Source organism: Rhinolophus hipposideros, assembly GCF_964194185.1.
Source record: "Rhinolophus hipposideros genome assembly, chromosome: 2".
NCBI classification, from domain to species: domain Eukaryota; kingdom Metazoa; phylum Chordata; class Mammalia; order Chiroptera; family Rhinolophidae; genus Rhinolophus; species Rhinolophus hipposideros.
In genome coordinates, this window is record NC_138048.1 from 47,106,747 (window position 1) to 47,123,306 (window position 16,560).

Here is a 16,560-nt window from a genome sequence, read left to right on the forward strand (position 1 = left end):
TTACTTCTCTCCATAAATACACTGTTGACACAAAGCATAATATTCTTAGTTTACAGACTACAGTTAAGAGACATTTCAGGAATTGACTTTTCCTTCAAAAGAATAAAATCTGAAGAGGCTGTAAATCTATCCTATTGCCCTTGTGCAGCTCTTAGATGTCACCCTACCTATTTCCAAACAGAAAACAGTACAAGTGCAGACAGCTGTACCCTAAACAGTGAAGGATTTAGTGAGCTGTCAATTTCTTGCAGAATTCTTCTTTTCTGGTACCGCTGTTCTCTATGTATTATTAATCTATTTATATTTAACTCTAGCCATTAGTCTGCCTCTTCTGCCACTGAACCATTTGCAAAGGAGAGAAGAGGGAGCAAGGGTTGCTATTATTAGGCATCCGTGTGTGTGTGTTGAGGGTGGAGACAATTAAATAACACCATTTTGCTTTTGTGAAAAGACAGATTGTTTTGGGGTGGACAACTGCGAGCTAGTTAACATACCTTTCCCCTTAAGAAAGTACAACAATAGAGATAAATTTTTGAAGTATTTAATCAAGACTTCAGCAAGGAGTGTGGGAAAATTACAGACCCATAAAAGTCCTCTAGTTCTGGGCAAGAGTAAATTTTCTGTGCCTCACTCTGTCACTGCTCACTCACTGCATCCTTCTGACAACATCTCATATTTCCACAAGCCTTTCACATAATCTATAAACAGGGACAGAAAGGTGAGGAACAGCGAGAATGGGGACAAAGTTTGGATCTCCCACACTGTCGCTTCCTTTCCGTTTTCCATTAAAGGGTGAGGCTAAAGGGTGGCATTTTAAGATGATTTCGTTAAAAGACTGAGACATTAATAATTGACACAGCAAGAAGAAAGCCGTGGAAAACTGCCACTGCTTGCTCACTCTTCCGAAGAATGAGTGTAATTCAGTCATAATGAAAGCTCTTTAATGTTCCTCCCCCAAACCTTTTTCGATCAGGAAAACCTGGAATCTGTAGGTAAGAAAGATAATCATATTAAATCTTAAATAGGCAGAGTTCAAATGCTAGTAGCCTTTACATTTTTTTTTGCTTTAAAATGTCAGTCTATTGTTCCTTAACCACCATTCTGTGGTTTTACTCAGAAAACCACAGCAGATTAGATAATAAAATAGATTAGATAATTAAATTAACAGATTAGATAATAAAAATAAATTCTACCAAAATGGAAAACATTTGCTAACAAATTGGTGACACTGTCATCTAAATCAGAGAGGGTGAAGGTGAACCTCATAATATTCACCACTGGACTTTTATATAAATTATTTGCATTGTGATAGACTTTGGATTTTCAAGCAAATGATTTTCCTCTTTTATTTTATAATGTAACCTTATCCCTGGATGTTTTTGTTATTGTCTCTTGGATCTTTATTTTTCCCTTGATCTGATTTTCTTTTGTATTTAACAGTAGAAAATCAGTTGTTTGTCCCTACAAAGGGACTTACCCTCCCCCCTTTTTTAACCACTTCTGAAAATAAATTTAGAAATCACCTCTCTCCAGATTTAAGAACCCATTTTATCAAGAAAAGATAGTTACTGACCTGATTACCATCTCTTGAAAAGTATCTCTTCTCTATAACCTGTGAGAAACAAAGATTATAAAGGTTTAGCACACATACTGGGAAAAAGTGGATAACCGCTAAGACCATGAATGGGACTAAAAAGCATGTATACAAATTAAAAGTGTTTTCAATAACTATAGACATCTAATACAGTGAGTTGAATCTGGTGCTAATTAGATCAGGATTGTGGGAGTATTTCCATAAGAGCCTGCCTCATTCCAGAAAACATTAATGATAGATGAAAAAAATAAAGGAACAAAAATGACTAAATAATCAGAGGATAACATAAGATTCCATGCAATTCCTAGTGTATGGCAGGAAATTTGGCTCTAAGTTTCCTAGCAGTCAGCCCCAAACAGTACCAAAAAGAATCCATGAGACAAAAGCAAAGCCTCTGCTTACTACAATACAATAGAGTACAGCTAAGCTAATCCTTGAGAGAAGTCTGTGTACACAATGAACCACCACGTCCTTCTAGTAAATACCGTGATAAATTCAGTAGGGCTTCAGTAGAGACAGATGACACAACATCAAAAGCAGTCAATTAGCTTTTTTTATGGACTTAGATCTGCAGGCACCCTTAATTCAGTAGTTTCAGAACTGTCTGTATTTGGTCAACAGGAGAAACAAAGGAAAGCAGTGGCCGTGTCTGCACAAATGCGTCACTACTATTGAAAAGAAGTCGTCAAACTATGTGCCCCAATATAGTGAATTTAACAGCTCCATGTTTTCAGATAATGGAAAACATTTTTAAAAAATAATGAATTCTGGTCTAATACTTGAGAAAATGCAATGGTTGCGAGGCAGTATTGTTTTCTTTACACAGAACTGTTGTAATGAAGAAAAGTTAATCAGATAAGAATACAGTTTAGCTGGAGATTAACTCTAAGGCGCTGGAATCTAGAATTGAGAAAATAAGAATTCCTCTGACTAAGCGCTGAGCACCTCCCTCCAGGCCTGTGCCAGTCTGCTTTCACTGGCCTGACAGCCAAATCATCGACATTTTTTCTATTTTTGAGACTATGGCTGGGTCACTTTTATAACAAGAGACCCAGGGTAAGGTGGCATTCTAGGGTCTCAGTGGTGGAAAAGCTTGTCCATGATTAATATACATCTTAAAATACTCCCACAGAAACTAAGGGACCTGTTCTCCTTCCTCTCTTCAGGGCAGGATAGGAAAATTCTATCATTCTAGAGTGGGGAGGAATTACTACCTGCTAAGGGGCTGTGGAGAAGGAGTCAGATTCCCTTTTGGAAAAGAAACCTACATTACATTCTCACAGATACGAAGTATAGAAAACTGGGTGAAATGTAGCTGCCAAATCCTTGGTTTCAGGCAACCACCTCAGGCAACCACTTCTCAGGCTTCTAATCCACATACCCTTTGTAGTGATTTAGGCAAAAAGAGAGAAGTTACTTTTCTGCTTTTGCTCATAAAATTCCCTAACTTCAACTTGCAATGTTGTCCTCTTACCAAATCTTGCTCTCTTCTTAAAGCCAACCAAGTTCCCTCTGATCTTTTTTCTTTTTCTTTTTTTTAAATGAAACCTTGCCTGACAACTTGGGTCACACTAGTCTATAACCCATTGTTTCTCTAGAATATAACTTATTACATTTAACATTTTAATTTCAAAACTAACAAATTATTTAAAAATTCAAACAGTGATGTACTATAGGATCTTTCCAGGTAAAACAAAGATCTACAAGTTGTTGCTCTCAGGGGATAGAATTTTGTATCAGATGGAAGCCAGGGATCTAAACCAAATGGAAGTTCTTACATTTTAAATTTGAAAACAATGTGGATGGAAAATGTGGTTCCTTGCAGTGCATCCCATTTAGAAAATACTAATATTTATATGGCCCATGGGTAAATGAAAGAGGCTGCCAATCACCCAGCCCCCGGGGCTCTGGCTGCTCTAAGAAATGAGGGAATCAGTATCTCGGCACACCTGTACCCTATTTTCCACATGCCGGCTGGAAAGTTCTGCAATGAAACAAAAATTTTCCGGTGATCTAATATTAAATAGGGAGAGGTGTGGGGCTCACCTTATACTGACATTGGATGAAAGGCCAAATTATTAAATCCCTAAATTGCTAAAAGAAAAATGATTCATAAAGAGCTATGAGGAGAGAAATGTTTTTCTTGGGAGATTATACTTAAAAGGAAATATAATACAGAAATTAATCTTTTTCAATAATACAGAAATACATCGTATTTTTCTTTACTACAATGTCAGCATTGGGCAAACAACTTAAACTTGGTCAACACTATGTGCAATGCAGTTGTGTGGCCCGTGAAGGAAAGACAAACAGTGCTCTAGTTTCCCAGTATGCTGAGTCATTCTACATTTTCATTCCAGTTCAGGGCAATAAGATGATGTGAGGAAGAGTCAGAAATGGAAATGCAAAGGTTTCTGACAGGGAAACAATAGGGAGTCAAGAAGATGACATAACCTTAAAAGTAATAGTAACATTTATTATGGAAAATATTAATAGCTGGGAGAGAAAAAAAGAACTCAGGGCTTTAAGTACAAAGCCCTCTCCTCAGTTCACTGTCTTTTGTAGGAGTTAGGGGGCACAAAAAGAGCTAGAAAATAGGGAAACATAAATTGTTTTAAGGAGGAGAATTAGGTTATCTTTTAAAAAACCCCATTTAAATCCAGTAGCTTTCATCCTTTGCTTAGAGAACACTGGTGATAGAATAAATACGTCAGCAGACCTTGAGCAATTATACCAACAGATAAGAGAGATCAAAACAAATATTATTCAGCCTGTGAAGTTCAGGACTAAGGAATAAAAGGACAGAGCATTCTACAAAGAATTTAAACTCTCATAATATGTAAATTAAGTTTAAAAATAGCTTAATTGTAGCCATTACCTTATCAAAAAACCTACTGAGCTTGACAGCATTGGAAGAACCTGCAGCTAAGTACCGTGGATTTGTGCAATCCTAGAAGATAAAACATAAGGTCCACAATTAAAAGTTAGGAAACATAAGCTCTTTGTTAGTTATTACTATTCCTGTTGTACATTTCTATAGTAAAATATTCATGTAATTTTAAAATTATGATACACAAAGCAAAGAGGAAAGTGTTAAAGGGAGATAAGGCCACTTTTTGTGATGTAAGCAATTTTATAGGACACTGAACCAATGTATTCGTCATGAAATAATGCATAAAGGAAGACAGGACTGCTAATATCTTACTAATAAAACCAAGATACTAACAAGATGAGCTACTTATATTTACCCTGAAAAGCAGAAATAGAGCCATTAAAAACAGTCAACTTCACATTTTAGTACTAGTTACTCACCAGTACTAAACTAATTAAATTCTATGCTGTTCATACAGACAGTAGGAAGCATGAAAATAAGGAATTCAGAGGAGCAAAGAACAAACAGAAGTTGCCAGGGATTTCTCATTCACTGAGTACAAGGTAATACATCCCGTGGTAGGCCCTAAAGGCAATTAACAGACAATGGATATTTATTTGATAATAAACACTAAGTTTATTATTATTAAATATCACTAAGTATTATTATTTAATAATAATTAAATACCAGTAATGAATAATAGACATGTTACTATTAAAAAGGATTTTTAAAAATAGGAAAAAAATGGGGTTCAGAAGAGATAAAATAATCTGGAATATTAAATCATTCTAACGACTAGGAAAGACTTTAAAAGGCTTATTATCCTTCTACTGGAGTTCTAGTGTTGTGTTGCCTTTGCTTGTCATTGACTTGCCATCTCAAGAGATGGAATACTTTGATTTTTACCTCAAATGCCACTTAAGACCAAACTATGAGGATATCATGTAGGCTCCTTTGCAAGAAAGATATTTGTCTTTCAGTTGTGTGTGTCCCTTGGGAAATTACTGGTGTTGCATTTATTCTGTTTTGCAATCTCTAAGCCTACGTGATTCCTTTCCAATGAATTTTGTAACAGTCACCTATTTTTTATCCATATACAACATTTCAAGGCTCACATTTTAAATTTTTGACCAGAAAACTATAAAACATTTTCCAAAACCACAAAAAAAAGAGACCACAACAGACTTTCAAAGACAACTGAATACTAGAAAAATCAGAGGTCTTTGAAGCCAGTAAACACTGAATCTGAATATGTGTCCCAAGATTTCTAGATTGTGTGACATTGGTTAGGTTACTAAATCTTTAAAGTGGAGCTCATTTATGAAATGAGGATAACAAGACTTATCCCAATAGGATTTTTGTGAAAATTAAATGAGATAATGCATGTTTGGCACATAGCAGGTACTGAAATATTAGTTCTCTTCTTTCTTCATTCCAAGAAAATGCTATCAGACTTAATTTTTGGACATAAAGCACTTAACATAAAAGATAATTCCATATATGGATTAAATAGATTGAAACACCATCATGCAAACTATTGTATTAGAAATAATGTTTAAACACATTAATACAGCAATTGGGGCATATAAAACACAAACCTTAGATGACCCTGTATGAAATACATTTTACAAAAGGTACATTGATTACATAATTATCAGAATGTCAAAAGACTTCACAGATGATTACAAATACAGCTAATGTACTAAACACAAAAACGAAATCAAGCAGCAAACAAACAAACAGAACCTCTACAAATCTAAATTCTAAGGCTCTACAATTTCAGGTTGACCAGGCTAGAGAAACCCTGTAATTTTAGGATAAGAATTTTAAAGCTGAATTTTAAAGAGCCATCATCTGTTATTGATCATGGCTGAGGGCAAAGCCTGAAAATTAATAGCTCTAAATAGCCTGTCTAAGCTTAAGAAAGGAATAATAACCAGGGAAGATGCTTCAATATGATTGCTTTGAAGTAAGCACATAACAGAGAAAAATTTGCATTAGATACAATTAGCCTAACAGAATTTAAAAAAATAAGTAATGTTCTTCCTATCTATAATTTAAACATTTTGCCTTTTTTTCAGGCACAAGGTAACTGATTTCACTTTTGATGTATACATTGATGTTATATTCTTACTTTTCTATAGTTTTAGGTAAATTCATACAATAACCAAAGAGGCTAGTACTAATACTATTAATATTAGTTTTTAATTTGAGGCTTTATATTTAACTTGCTGAGTCTTTCTGACTGCTATCTCTTTTAGAAACTCTTATCCAATTTTCTTCCTCATTTTTAATTCTCTGCATACTCAAGACCGTCTTGTTGTTTCTGCTATGTTCTTGAAGCCATAAACTGATACGAGGCCCAAAGTGTATTGTGGAGACTCTGTGTGCCAAAGTCCCACCACTCGAGTACCTCTCCATCTTAGCAACTGGCCTGGCCTTTGCAAGTAAAGTAGGAAAAACATATAGTATCTAGCCACTAGACCCAGATACATTCCAAAGCACATTAAAAGTAATTACTGGAACAAAGCAACTACATTTAATGGTAAATTTCCCTTTGGAAATAATGTTCAAATGAAGTAACTTTAGCACTTGTTCAACAAGAACGTTACTATATATCCTAAGTAGCAGACATCCTCTGGAATATCATGGGCCTGTGCTCACTACCTGGGGCATTTCCGCTGAATAGTAGTCCACGATGGCGGCTGAGAAAAACAAGGCATCTCCACTGCAAAGGAGAATGTAAAAAACAATGGAATGGCAAACAGAAACTGACTCAGTGAAGCGGGTAGAGGTGGGGTCGAACCAAGCAGTGGCCACCACAAACGTTGAATCACAGAGTAAGGGCATCAGAATCACCTGAGTCATTTGTTAAAATGAGAGTCCTCTTCCTCCAGCCAGACCTTATGAATAAAAAGCTCCTGCTGGGGGGAAGTTATTAAAAAACTTTCACAGGCACTGCTAGCAATATGAATATGCAGTCAGATTTGGGTAACTGTTAATCTAGGTGATTTCTAGAGTTCTTTCAGCTCCAAGATTCTAAATGTTAACTGAAGGATAATTAAGTGGAAAATAGGCTTAACTGTACAGTGCAGGCTGGGAAGTGAGAGGGCCTGCTTTGACCGGTGTAACCTTGGCCTAGCTACGTCTCGCTGCTTCTCGTCTTCATTTTTAAAATAGGGATAATAACAGTACCTACCTTATAGGGATGAGGTGACGATGATGCATGTGAGATAAAATACGTAGAGCACTGAAACAGTGCTCGGCACAGAAATGCTCAGTAAGTGGCAGCCATTAGTATTAAGCAGCCACCACTACCGCCACGTGTCTGAATGCCAGTGCACTGTGTGTGCTGCGGCGATCCTACCATGACTGAAGCTGCTGGCCAGGATCCTTCTCTGGGCAACGCTAACTGGTTTATACAAGGACTTTTCCCCACCTTTTCAGCGCCGAGTTCTGACTGAGCTAAATATCTCAGGAAGGGATTCAATCCTCTGTATTCCCATCAGTTTACATACACTAATACTTAAGAAGCACTCTTCGTTTACAGTTTGTAATTTTCTCACTTGTCTATTTGTTTGGCCTTTAAGGCAAATTGTATAGTTTAAGAAGCTAAGAGACTTATCTAAAGCAAGAATAATCAAGGTACAGTATCAGTAACCTTTCTTTGTCACCTTTTATTTAATTATTTTGATTTTGGTCTGATTTATAAAACGCTTTTCAAGAAAAAGCCCATGATTTACATTATTCATAGAACAAAGTTTGAACATTCCAACAGATCAGCATACAAGGAGGCTGAAATGACTGTGCCCATCTGACAGTCTAATGTATGCTGATTCCAATTTTTACATTTTGTACTAAAACCCAAATAGCCTGATTTCAAGTACAAAGCTTCTTTTATGACTTGTGAAGTCTGCAGTTTTGCTTTCATCTGATAATAACACAAACATGCAGTAGTGAAAATACGCACCAAATTAATCTCTTCTGCATTGAAATCCTCAGCCAGGAAGGCGGTCCTAGTTAACACTTCATGGCGCTTGGTTTCATGAATCTGGTCCAGTTTAGTCCCAATTACCAACAGCGGGATTTGGTTATCAGCAAATTGTTCCTGGTCATAATCCCTGTGATAAATAATGAAGAGATGAATAGAATTTACCTTTCTGAGGTAGATGTGTAATATTTAAATGCAAATGGTTTAATTCTATTTTACTGATAATACACTGATACTTGCTCCCCCATCACCTATAAATCTACTTTTCTCCTAATTTCTTCCATCTACTTGTTTATTTATCAATCTATTTTCACCATCTATAGCATTCTGTCATTCATCAAAATTTGTTCCCATGAGTCTTTATAGATTACTTGAATAACTGAGTGCCCACCAGGTATACCATGGAAGGTTGACTTGACTTCTCCCAAAGCTCTGTCTTCTAAGGCTCGGGAATTTTTCTGTGTAGATGTAGAGTAGATTCAAACCTCAGTGGGGAGAAAACTCAGAAACCTAGCATGGTTCTCAAGCCTTGTGCCAGAGGGGGAAATAACAAGCTTTTGGGTACCGTCAGGGATATGCATAAGCTCTATACCTACCATAGATATTTCTGTCTATGAATAAAGAAAACTAGATTGTTTCAGAAAATAGGAAATAAGGATGTTGAAGGCCAGAATAAATCGACCAGAGGTGATGCTATAGCCTAGGGAAAGATGGATTCAACACATGGAAAGTGAAGGAAACAGGTGAAATGCAAAATGAATAGTAGGAGGAAAGAATTAAGCACCAAATGGTTATTTGTCCTGACACGAGTGCTATGGGAGACAGAGGACAAGCAATATAAATCCCTTAGGGATAGTGGCCTTGGGTCACTGGCTATTATAATTCTATTTTTCTATTTCTACTCATAGGATACAGTGCTATTCCTTCTATTACTAAATGCAACGTAGTGCCCAATGTTGTTGAATTAATTTAAATTCTAGTCACATAAGAGAAATAAAAGATTTGTATTTCTGACATGTTACAAGCTCCATTTACAACAGTCAGCAAAACCTGGTTGACAACACCTTATGACAATAAGTCAATATTGCATAATCCAATCAATACAACCCACTTGAACGCAGATTTTTTTTCTTCCTTTGACATTTCTTTTTCTTTGAATAATCAAAATTGGGGAGTGTGTGTATTCAAAATTATCAAATCTTTTTGCCCTTCACAGTAATCTTGCAGGGAGCCTCAGTTACTATTCAGCCTTGGAACACAATTGTTTTGAACAATGTAACCTCCCATATCATAAAAATATTATTATTCTATTTATTGCATCAAAGCCAGTAATAGTTTTAGTTCGAGGCCTTTGATTCCTATTACCAACATCAATCCTGATTCAGGAGAAGTGTTCCAAAACTGAAATTTGCTTTATTAGAGAATAAAGTGTTGAGAGTATCCTCCTTTAGGACTATTTCCTTTTCCTATACTATCTCTGGCTCACATACAAATTTTTGTATGTAGTTTATCAAACAGCATCTTTGATAATCATATATTTCTGTCACTTGTATATGTATTACTCATGTAATATAACATGTTGCACACATGCAGTATACATTAACATATGTATGTATTACGTATGTAACATAACATATATATGTATGTTGCCATATACATATAATTTGGTCTCTTATTTCTCTTTTTAGCTTTCATTTTTTTTCTCTCTTTCATTTAATTGTATATCCAATTTAATTTTGGCAAAAACAAAAAACTTGCATTTTTCAGACCACTATATTTAACTACCACTTTACAGAGGATTTAGGATTCAGAGAAACAAATTTAACAGACACCACAGGCATACAATGAGCAAAATCCAGAATACAGGAAACTCTATAGGACAAACAAGCCATCTTTTTTCACACATAAACTGTTAGAAAGTAAAAATGAATGAATGAATGAATGAAAAGTTAAAATAAAAAGAAACTTAAGAAAGCAAATACAAATGGACCTTATTTAGATACTGTTTTGAATAAACCAACATTTATGACATTTGGGGAAATTAAAATAATATTTGATATTAAAGAAGTACTGTTACATTTAAAGAGTGACAATTATATTTTGGTTATGTGCATAAAGTTCTTAAGTTTTAAAGTTACACAATGAAGCACTGTATATGTGGATGAAATGATAATGATGTCTAGGATTTGCTTCAAAAATAGTCAACTGTAACTGAAAAAAATAAGTAAATGGAAAGACACAACAAAAATTCTCCCCAATTTGATCTATAGGTTTAATTCAATTCCAATCAAAATCCAAGCAGATTTTTTTTGTCGATATAGACAAGCTGATTTTAATTTTAAATGAACTAGAATAGCTGCACAATTTTGGAAAGGAATAAAGTAGAAAGAATCATACTGCCTAATTTTAAGACTTACTATAATGTTATGATAATCAAAACAGAGTAATATTGGTGAAGGGACAAGTACACAGATCATTGGAACAGAATTAGGGAGTCTAGAAATAGACCCATATAAATGTGATCAAATGATTTTTGGCAAAGGAGTTAAAGGAGTTCAACCGGGAAAGGACAATCTTGTCAACAAATGGTGTTGGAACAATTGTACATTCATATGCGAAAGTTACCCTCAACCCAGACCTCACAACATTATAACTAACTCAAAAAGGATCACAGATCTAAAAGTAAACCTAAAACTATAAAACTTCTAGAAGAAACAAAGGAAAAAACCTGCATGTTCTGGAATTAGGCAAAGAGTGCTTAGACATGAAACCCAAAGTATAATACATCAAAGGAAAAAAAATGAGAAATTAGGCTTTATCCAAATGAAAAACTATTGCTTTGTAAAAGACACTGTTAGGAGAATGAAAATGCAATCTACAGAACAGGAGAAAATATTTGCAAATCAAACATCTTACAAAGTGTTCTTTTGGAGGGTACATTTCTGTGATTGCCATAACATTTCAAACCAATTGTGAAGTAATCTGGGCTTACCCATTTGTTACCAAGACTCCAGTTGGAACCAAATCCCTGTTGAGAGCTTCCAATGACCAACGATACAAGTTTTGGGATGACTTCTTATTTGTTAAGTCGTGTACTAAAATAATACCTAAAATAATCAGAGAAAATAATGTCAATACGGTAACAATTTTTGTTTCAGAATTGGCAAACTGGGCTTAGTAAATATGTTGCTTCAGGAACCTAGCATTCTAGTATGACTAACAAACAGACACAATTATTTTAAAATTTCCTCTCTTACAAATAATTGTTTACAAATGAACTACCAAATTTTCTTTGCCAGTCTAACTTTTTTTTTTTATGTTCTTTAAGGGCTGACAAAGTGTCATTAAACTTTTAGAATGTCTTTTCTTTTTTTCTTCATTCAACACTTAATGTGTGTCTAATTCTGCCTGGTCCTAATTGCAGAACCACCCCATCAAAAAAAAAAAAAAAAGAATCAAAACTACTTCAAATATATAAGAAATCCCATGCATTCAAAAAGTTTGTTTTTGCACTGTGCACACATAGTACTGTCATAAATATCACATATACACATAATGCTTATACTCACTAAAAAATTAAGTGATAAAATGTGTTAAAAGAGTATTGACTTAATTTGATACAATTGCTATTCTTTAGCTGACAAAATGTTTTCCTGTAGATCACCTGGGTCTGCCTAATCCACTCAAACATCTAATTTTTTAGTTCTTTGATTTAGTTAAAAGAGCAAAATATATATGCCACTAGAGGGGGTAGGAAGAGATAGTGGAGAAATATGCATAGTAGAAAATAGATGGACTTTTGAGATTGAGAAAAATAATGTAATGAGGCTCAGAAATACAATTAAACAGAATCAGTTAAGATCCTAGAAAGAAAGGTAAAGCAGGTAATTATTACAATAAGAAATAGGCAAAAAACAGGAAAAGCTTTAATGTCTAGTGGAATTTAGTATCTTGTGGTCAAAAGACTAGACTTTCAAACTCCCAACCTTTTTGTATATTACTCAGATTCTACTGTGAAAAGAAGACATAAAACTGATGATTCCTCCATCTTCAAGATGTAAGAAAAGTCAATTTGAAAAAGGCCAGAAGAGTTAGAATTACTTGGCTCCTCTAGTTTGTAATAAACATTTGTGCAACAAAGGTGCTTGTACACATTACAGTTGACTTGTTCAAGCTGGCACAGATAAATCTGTGTCTCTCCCAGCATCTGGAATACATAGAGATCTGACAATTGCCCCCATATCCAACGGCACTCATTCTACCTTCCTCAATGAGGTATTCTATTAGGCATCAAGGACAGATGATAGAGGATAAGTTTTTCAAAAGCTACCATTAAAGAATATAGCTAACATTTATTTATCACTTATATGCTCAGAGTACTGGGTGCACGTATGTACTGTACATGTGCTATCTAATTTGATTTTCAGAACAGTCCTGAGGTAAGAAGTACCATCATTCTACAAATGTGGAAACTGAGGCTCAGAGAGGTTGAGTAGTTTGCCAAAGGTCACATGGTAAACAGAGTAGCCAGAATTTGAACTCAGGTAATCCGACAGTAAACGACTGAAGAAACGCAGAATGAAGTCTCACTTTAGGGCAGCGGAGTGGCAGATATTTTCTCCTCTCCCTATATCAAGTATAAAGATCACAAAACTATGGGTGAAACTTTTGGTTGGGAGAGTGAAAAGATTACAAAGATCTAGATGAGCTATTAGATGGGTTGGGAGGAGTTTATTTTTGAGGATCTCTATTTAAGACTTTTGAACTTTTAAGGACATTACAACACTCTTTTCCTTATTCTCCCTCTTTCATTTGGGCTGAGTGTTCTTGCTTTTGTAGACTATGAGCTAGGAGGGGCACGGTGGGGCCCAGAGGAAAGAAGGCAGGTGATAATTGATCAGAATATGTTCTAATCTTAAGAGAGAGGTAAAGACACTTTATAGGTTTCCTTCATAGGAACCAGCCTAGTTCATCACAGTGGAAAGAAGGTAGGTTACTGAGGGAAGAAAAGTTATTGCTAAGAATAAAGACTGTGCATTTGAATGGAGTGATCCTTATGCTGTTTCCCAGGTAGATGAGTAAAGAACCTTGAGTACTTCTACCAAGAGAAATGTTCCAGAGTTAGGATGAAAACAATATAGAAAACTGTTTATATAACAGGGATTTTTTAAACTTAAAGAAACAGAAATATACCTCAGTCTTATCTGTAACACTAACACAGAATATATGCAATTATTTCAGTAATATTCAAGGAAGAGACAAATCACCAATTAATAAGTATAGAAAAGATAAGTAAATGGATTTAGATGGATTTCTTCTTTAGTACTTAATGCATTTATGACTCAGAATTCCATAAAGTTTCTAAGATTTGAATGGTCTTTAACTTTATTATTATTTATAATTTAATCTTTATCTTTATATTTTGCTCTTAATTCTTTCTCAAAAAGATCTAAACAAAAGTTCAAGTGTTACATATGCAAAATTCTCTTTACCAGATCAGATTTATATAAACTTTGATAAGTCATTTGGCTGATATAATCACTTGATTCTAAGTCTAAACCAGGCTTCTTTTCTTTCTCTCCTTTTCTTTAAGAAGCCGCATAACATTATATCAGTCTTATCTTACTGTTTTTCTCATTTATATACATTCTATTAATATATGCAGTTATCATGTACTTTCTTGCATGACAATGTCTTGTATTAATATCAACCGTGTTTTGTTTCATTTATGAATGTTATGTTGCTTCAATTAGATTGGGACACTTTCAGATAGAATTCTGAGCTTAGTGGGACACAGGTCTGAACTAATATAAGTCACTGTATTCTATAGTATGTATCCAATGGCAAGAACCTTCTCTGCTTCTCTTTATAGTGTCTATAACAGCTTGTGATATGAGAAGATAAGATATTGAAAGAAGAACATAAGCAATGAAGAAGGTACTAAATAATTGCAATACTTATCTAATATTTAATGAAATCTAAGCATAGTATAAATGAGGTCCTATGAATAGCTAAGCATATACCAAGAGGGAAGGGGTGAGATGCTAAATCTTTTGGTACATCAATTGAAATTACATTTCACTATTGTGAAAAAAAGGTTAAAAAAGAGAAGATAAACTCTACATGTAAATCACAAGTGTCAGGGGTTTAGTCAGTCTCTTGACAGAATAGGCATGTCTGACTTGTAATTACGTCCTCTAATACATGCCTCCATCTGGAAATCTCCTTCAGGTATTTGAATATCCATAACTGGATGAAATTTCTGCACCCCTAAAAACACCGTTGGGCAGCTCTTTATAATGTATTATATAAGACTCTGTCTAAGGGGCAGATGAAAGAAATCTGTTATCTTTGTGACATCTGGCTTAGACTATGGGATTCCTAATTCTATTGTATTTACTCAAAATAGTTCTATTGTATTTACTCAACTGATGGGAGAAATGGCACTCCCAGTGGACAGTGTTTTGAAAAAGTTCCATGCTTTATGTCAAGTCTCCCAAATGCAACTTTATTTCAATGTTTTGAACTATATGGTTAGAATCCAGAAACACAGACTAGAATGTAATACGCAGGTTTAAATTAAGAGTTGTGAGTAATTAGATCTTTCTTAAATTAAGATGAGTCCCACAGCATTTCACATCATTCCATATCAAATGATCTGTACTCTTAGATCACTAATAACTGGTAGAAATAAACAAGGCTTTACCATTTATAGAGTTGTAGAATACTGCTCTTGTGCTTTTCACACTGCTGGCACTGCCCACAGAGCCTCCAACATCCCATAATTCTATATAGTAGGTCTTCTCTTCTGGGGTTCCTTCTTTGTAGTCATGAACCTACCAAATCAATCCATATCAAAATATCAGTTTAAAGCATCGGCTACTGCACATCAGCATCTCACCCTCTGACTTTCTGATCACCACCTCCAACACTCCAAGTCTAATCATCTTTGACTCCGTAAGACCCTATTGTTGTTAATTGATCCCAGTACTTTTCACAGCTCCCGATTCCACTTCCAATTCCTCCCTTCCTAACTAAGCATAAATTCCATGATTTGTTATTTTAGTCACTCTTTTACCCCTCTCTCACATTGTATTCACTTGACACAATTTCAATCCTGATTATATCCGCCTTTTTCCTGATCCCATGTCTATAACCTAGCTAGCTGAATATGAAGGTCAGAAAAACACACATTTAACCTGACTGGATTCATTTCACATTCAACTGTATCTTAGGAGTTGTCCTTCAATCAGTTCCATAATCCATTTCCTCTTTTTCTCTCTTAGATAACTATTTCATATTTTCTCCTTTTTCAAATTTCCAATATCTCGTCCTATCCTCAAACATAGCCAGTAACCTTGCTTCCCACGACAGAGGAAATCAGTAGAGAACTTCTACAATCCATTCTTCCCAAATCTGTCCACCTCCCTGCATCTATGTCCATATAATCTAGTTTCCCTCCAGCTATTATAGACAGGCGCCTGTGTCCCTAAGGCCAAATCCTGCCTCTTGTGCGTGAAGTCCCATCTTCTCTTTCTTATCAAAGATGTAGTTCCTCTCTCTTCTCTCCTTTTTATCATCACTTTTCCCCTCTCAGTTGGATAATTCCCACCAGTATAAAACATGCCATAATTTTTCCCATCTTAGAAAAAAATAACCTCCTCTTGATCTCACATACCTCCTCCAGAGACCATGCTACTTCTCTGTTCCTTTTTACAGCAAAAGCCCTCAAAAGAGTTGTCTATTCTCAACTGTCGCTAATTCTTTTCCTTACATTCTCCTTTGAACTAATTCCTGTCACACTTTTGCCCCAATTACCCCACTGAATTATTCTTTATCAAGGTCACCAATGGCCTCTACTTGGCTAAATCCAGTGAAAAGTAAACGGTTTTCGTCTTATTCTACTATTTGACACAACTAATCACTCCTCTGCTTTGCAATACTTTCTTCACTTAGCTTCCAGGGTATCACACTCTCCTGGTTTTCTTCCCACCACATTGGCTAATCCTTTTCAGTCTTCATTTGGGTTGTCCTTATCTCTCTAACCTCTAGTTGTTGGAGTGTCCTAAGGTTAGTTCTTGGATCTCTTTTCTTCTCTGTTAA

At 35.2% G+C, this 16,560-nt stretch overlaps 1 protein-coding gene across 1 annotated transcript in view; it reads right to left on the reverse strand.

Moving 5' to 3' along the window:
* Positions 1–525: 525 nt before the first annotated feature.
* The window catches only part of RABL3 (RAB, member of RAS oncogene family like 3), a 29,003-nt gene continuing 12,968 nt past the window's right edge, over positions 526–16,560 (reverse strand). The window contains exons 3-8 of the mRNA XM_081029252.1: positions 15,164–15,293; positions 11,450–11,564; positions 8,437–8,587; positions 4,473–4,544; positions 1,574–1,612; positions 526–986 (exon numbers count right to left, since the gene is read on the reverse strand). Coding sequence (XP_080885378.1) covers positions 921–986; positions 1,574–1,612; positions 4,473–4,544; positions 8,437–8,587; positions 11,450–11,564; positions 15,164–15,293 — 573 coding nt within the window. The 3' untranslated portion in view covers positions 526–920. The remainder of the gene's footprint in view (positions 987–1,573; positions 1,613–4,472; positions 4,545–8,436; positions 8,588–11,449; positions 11,565–15,163; positions 15,294–16,560) is intronic.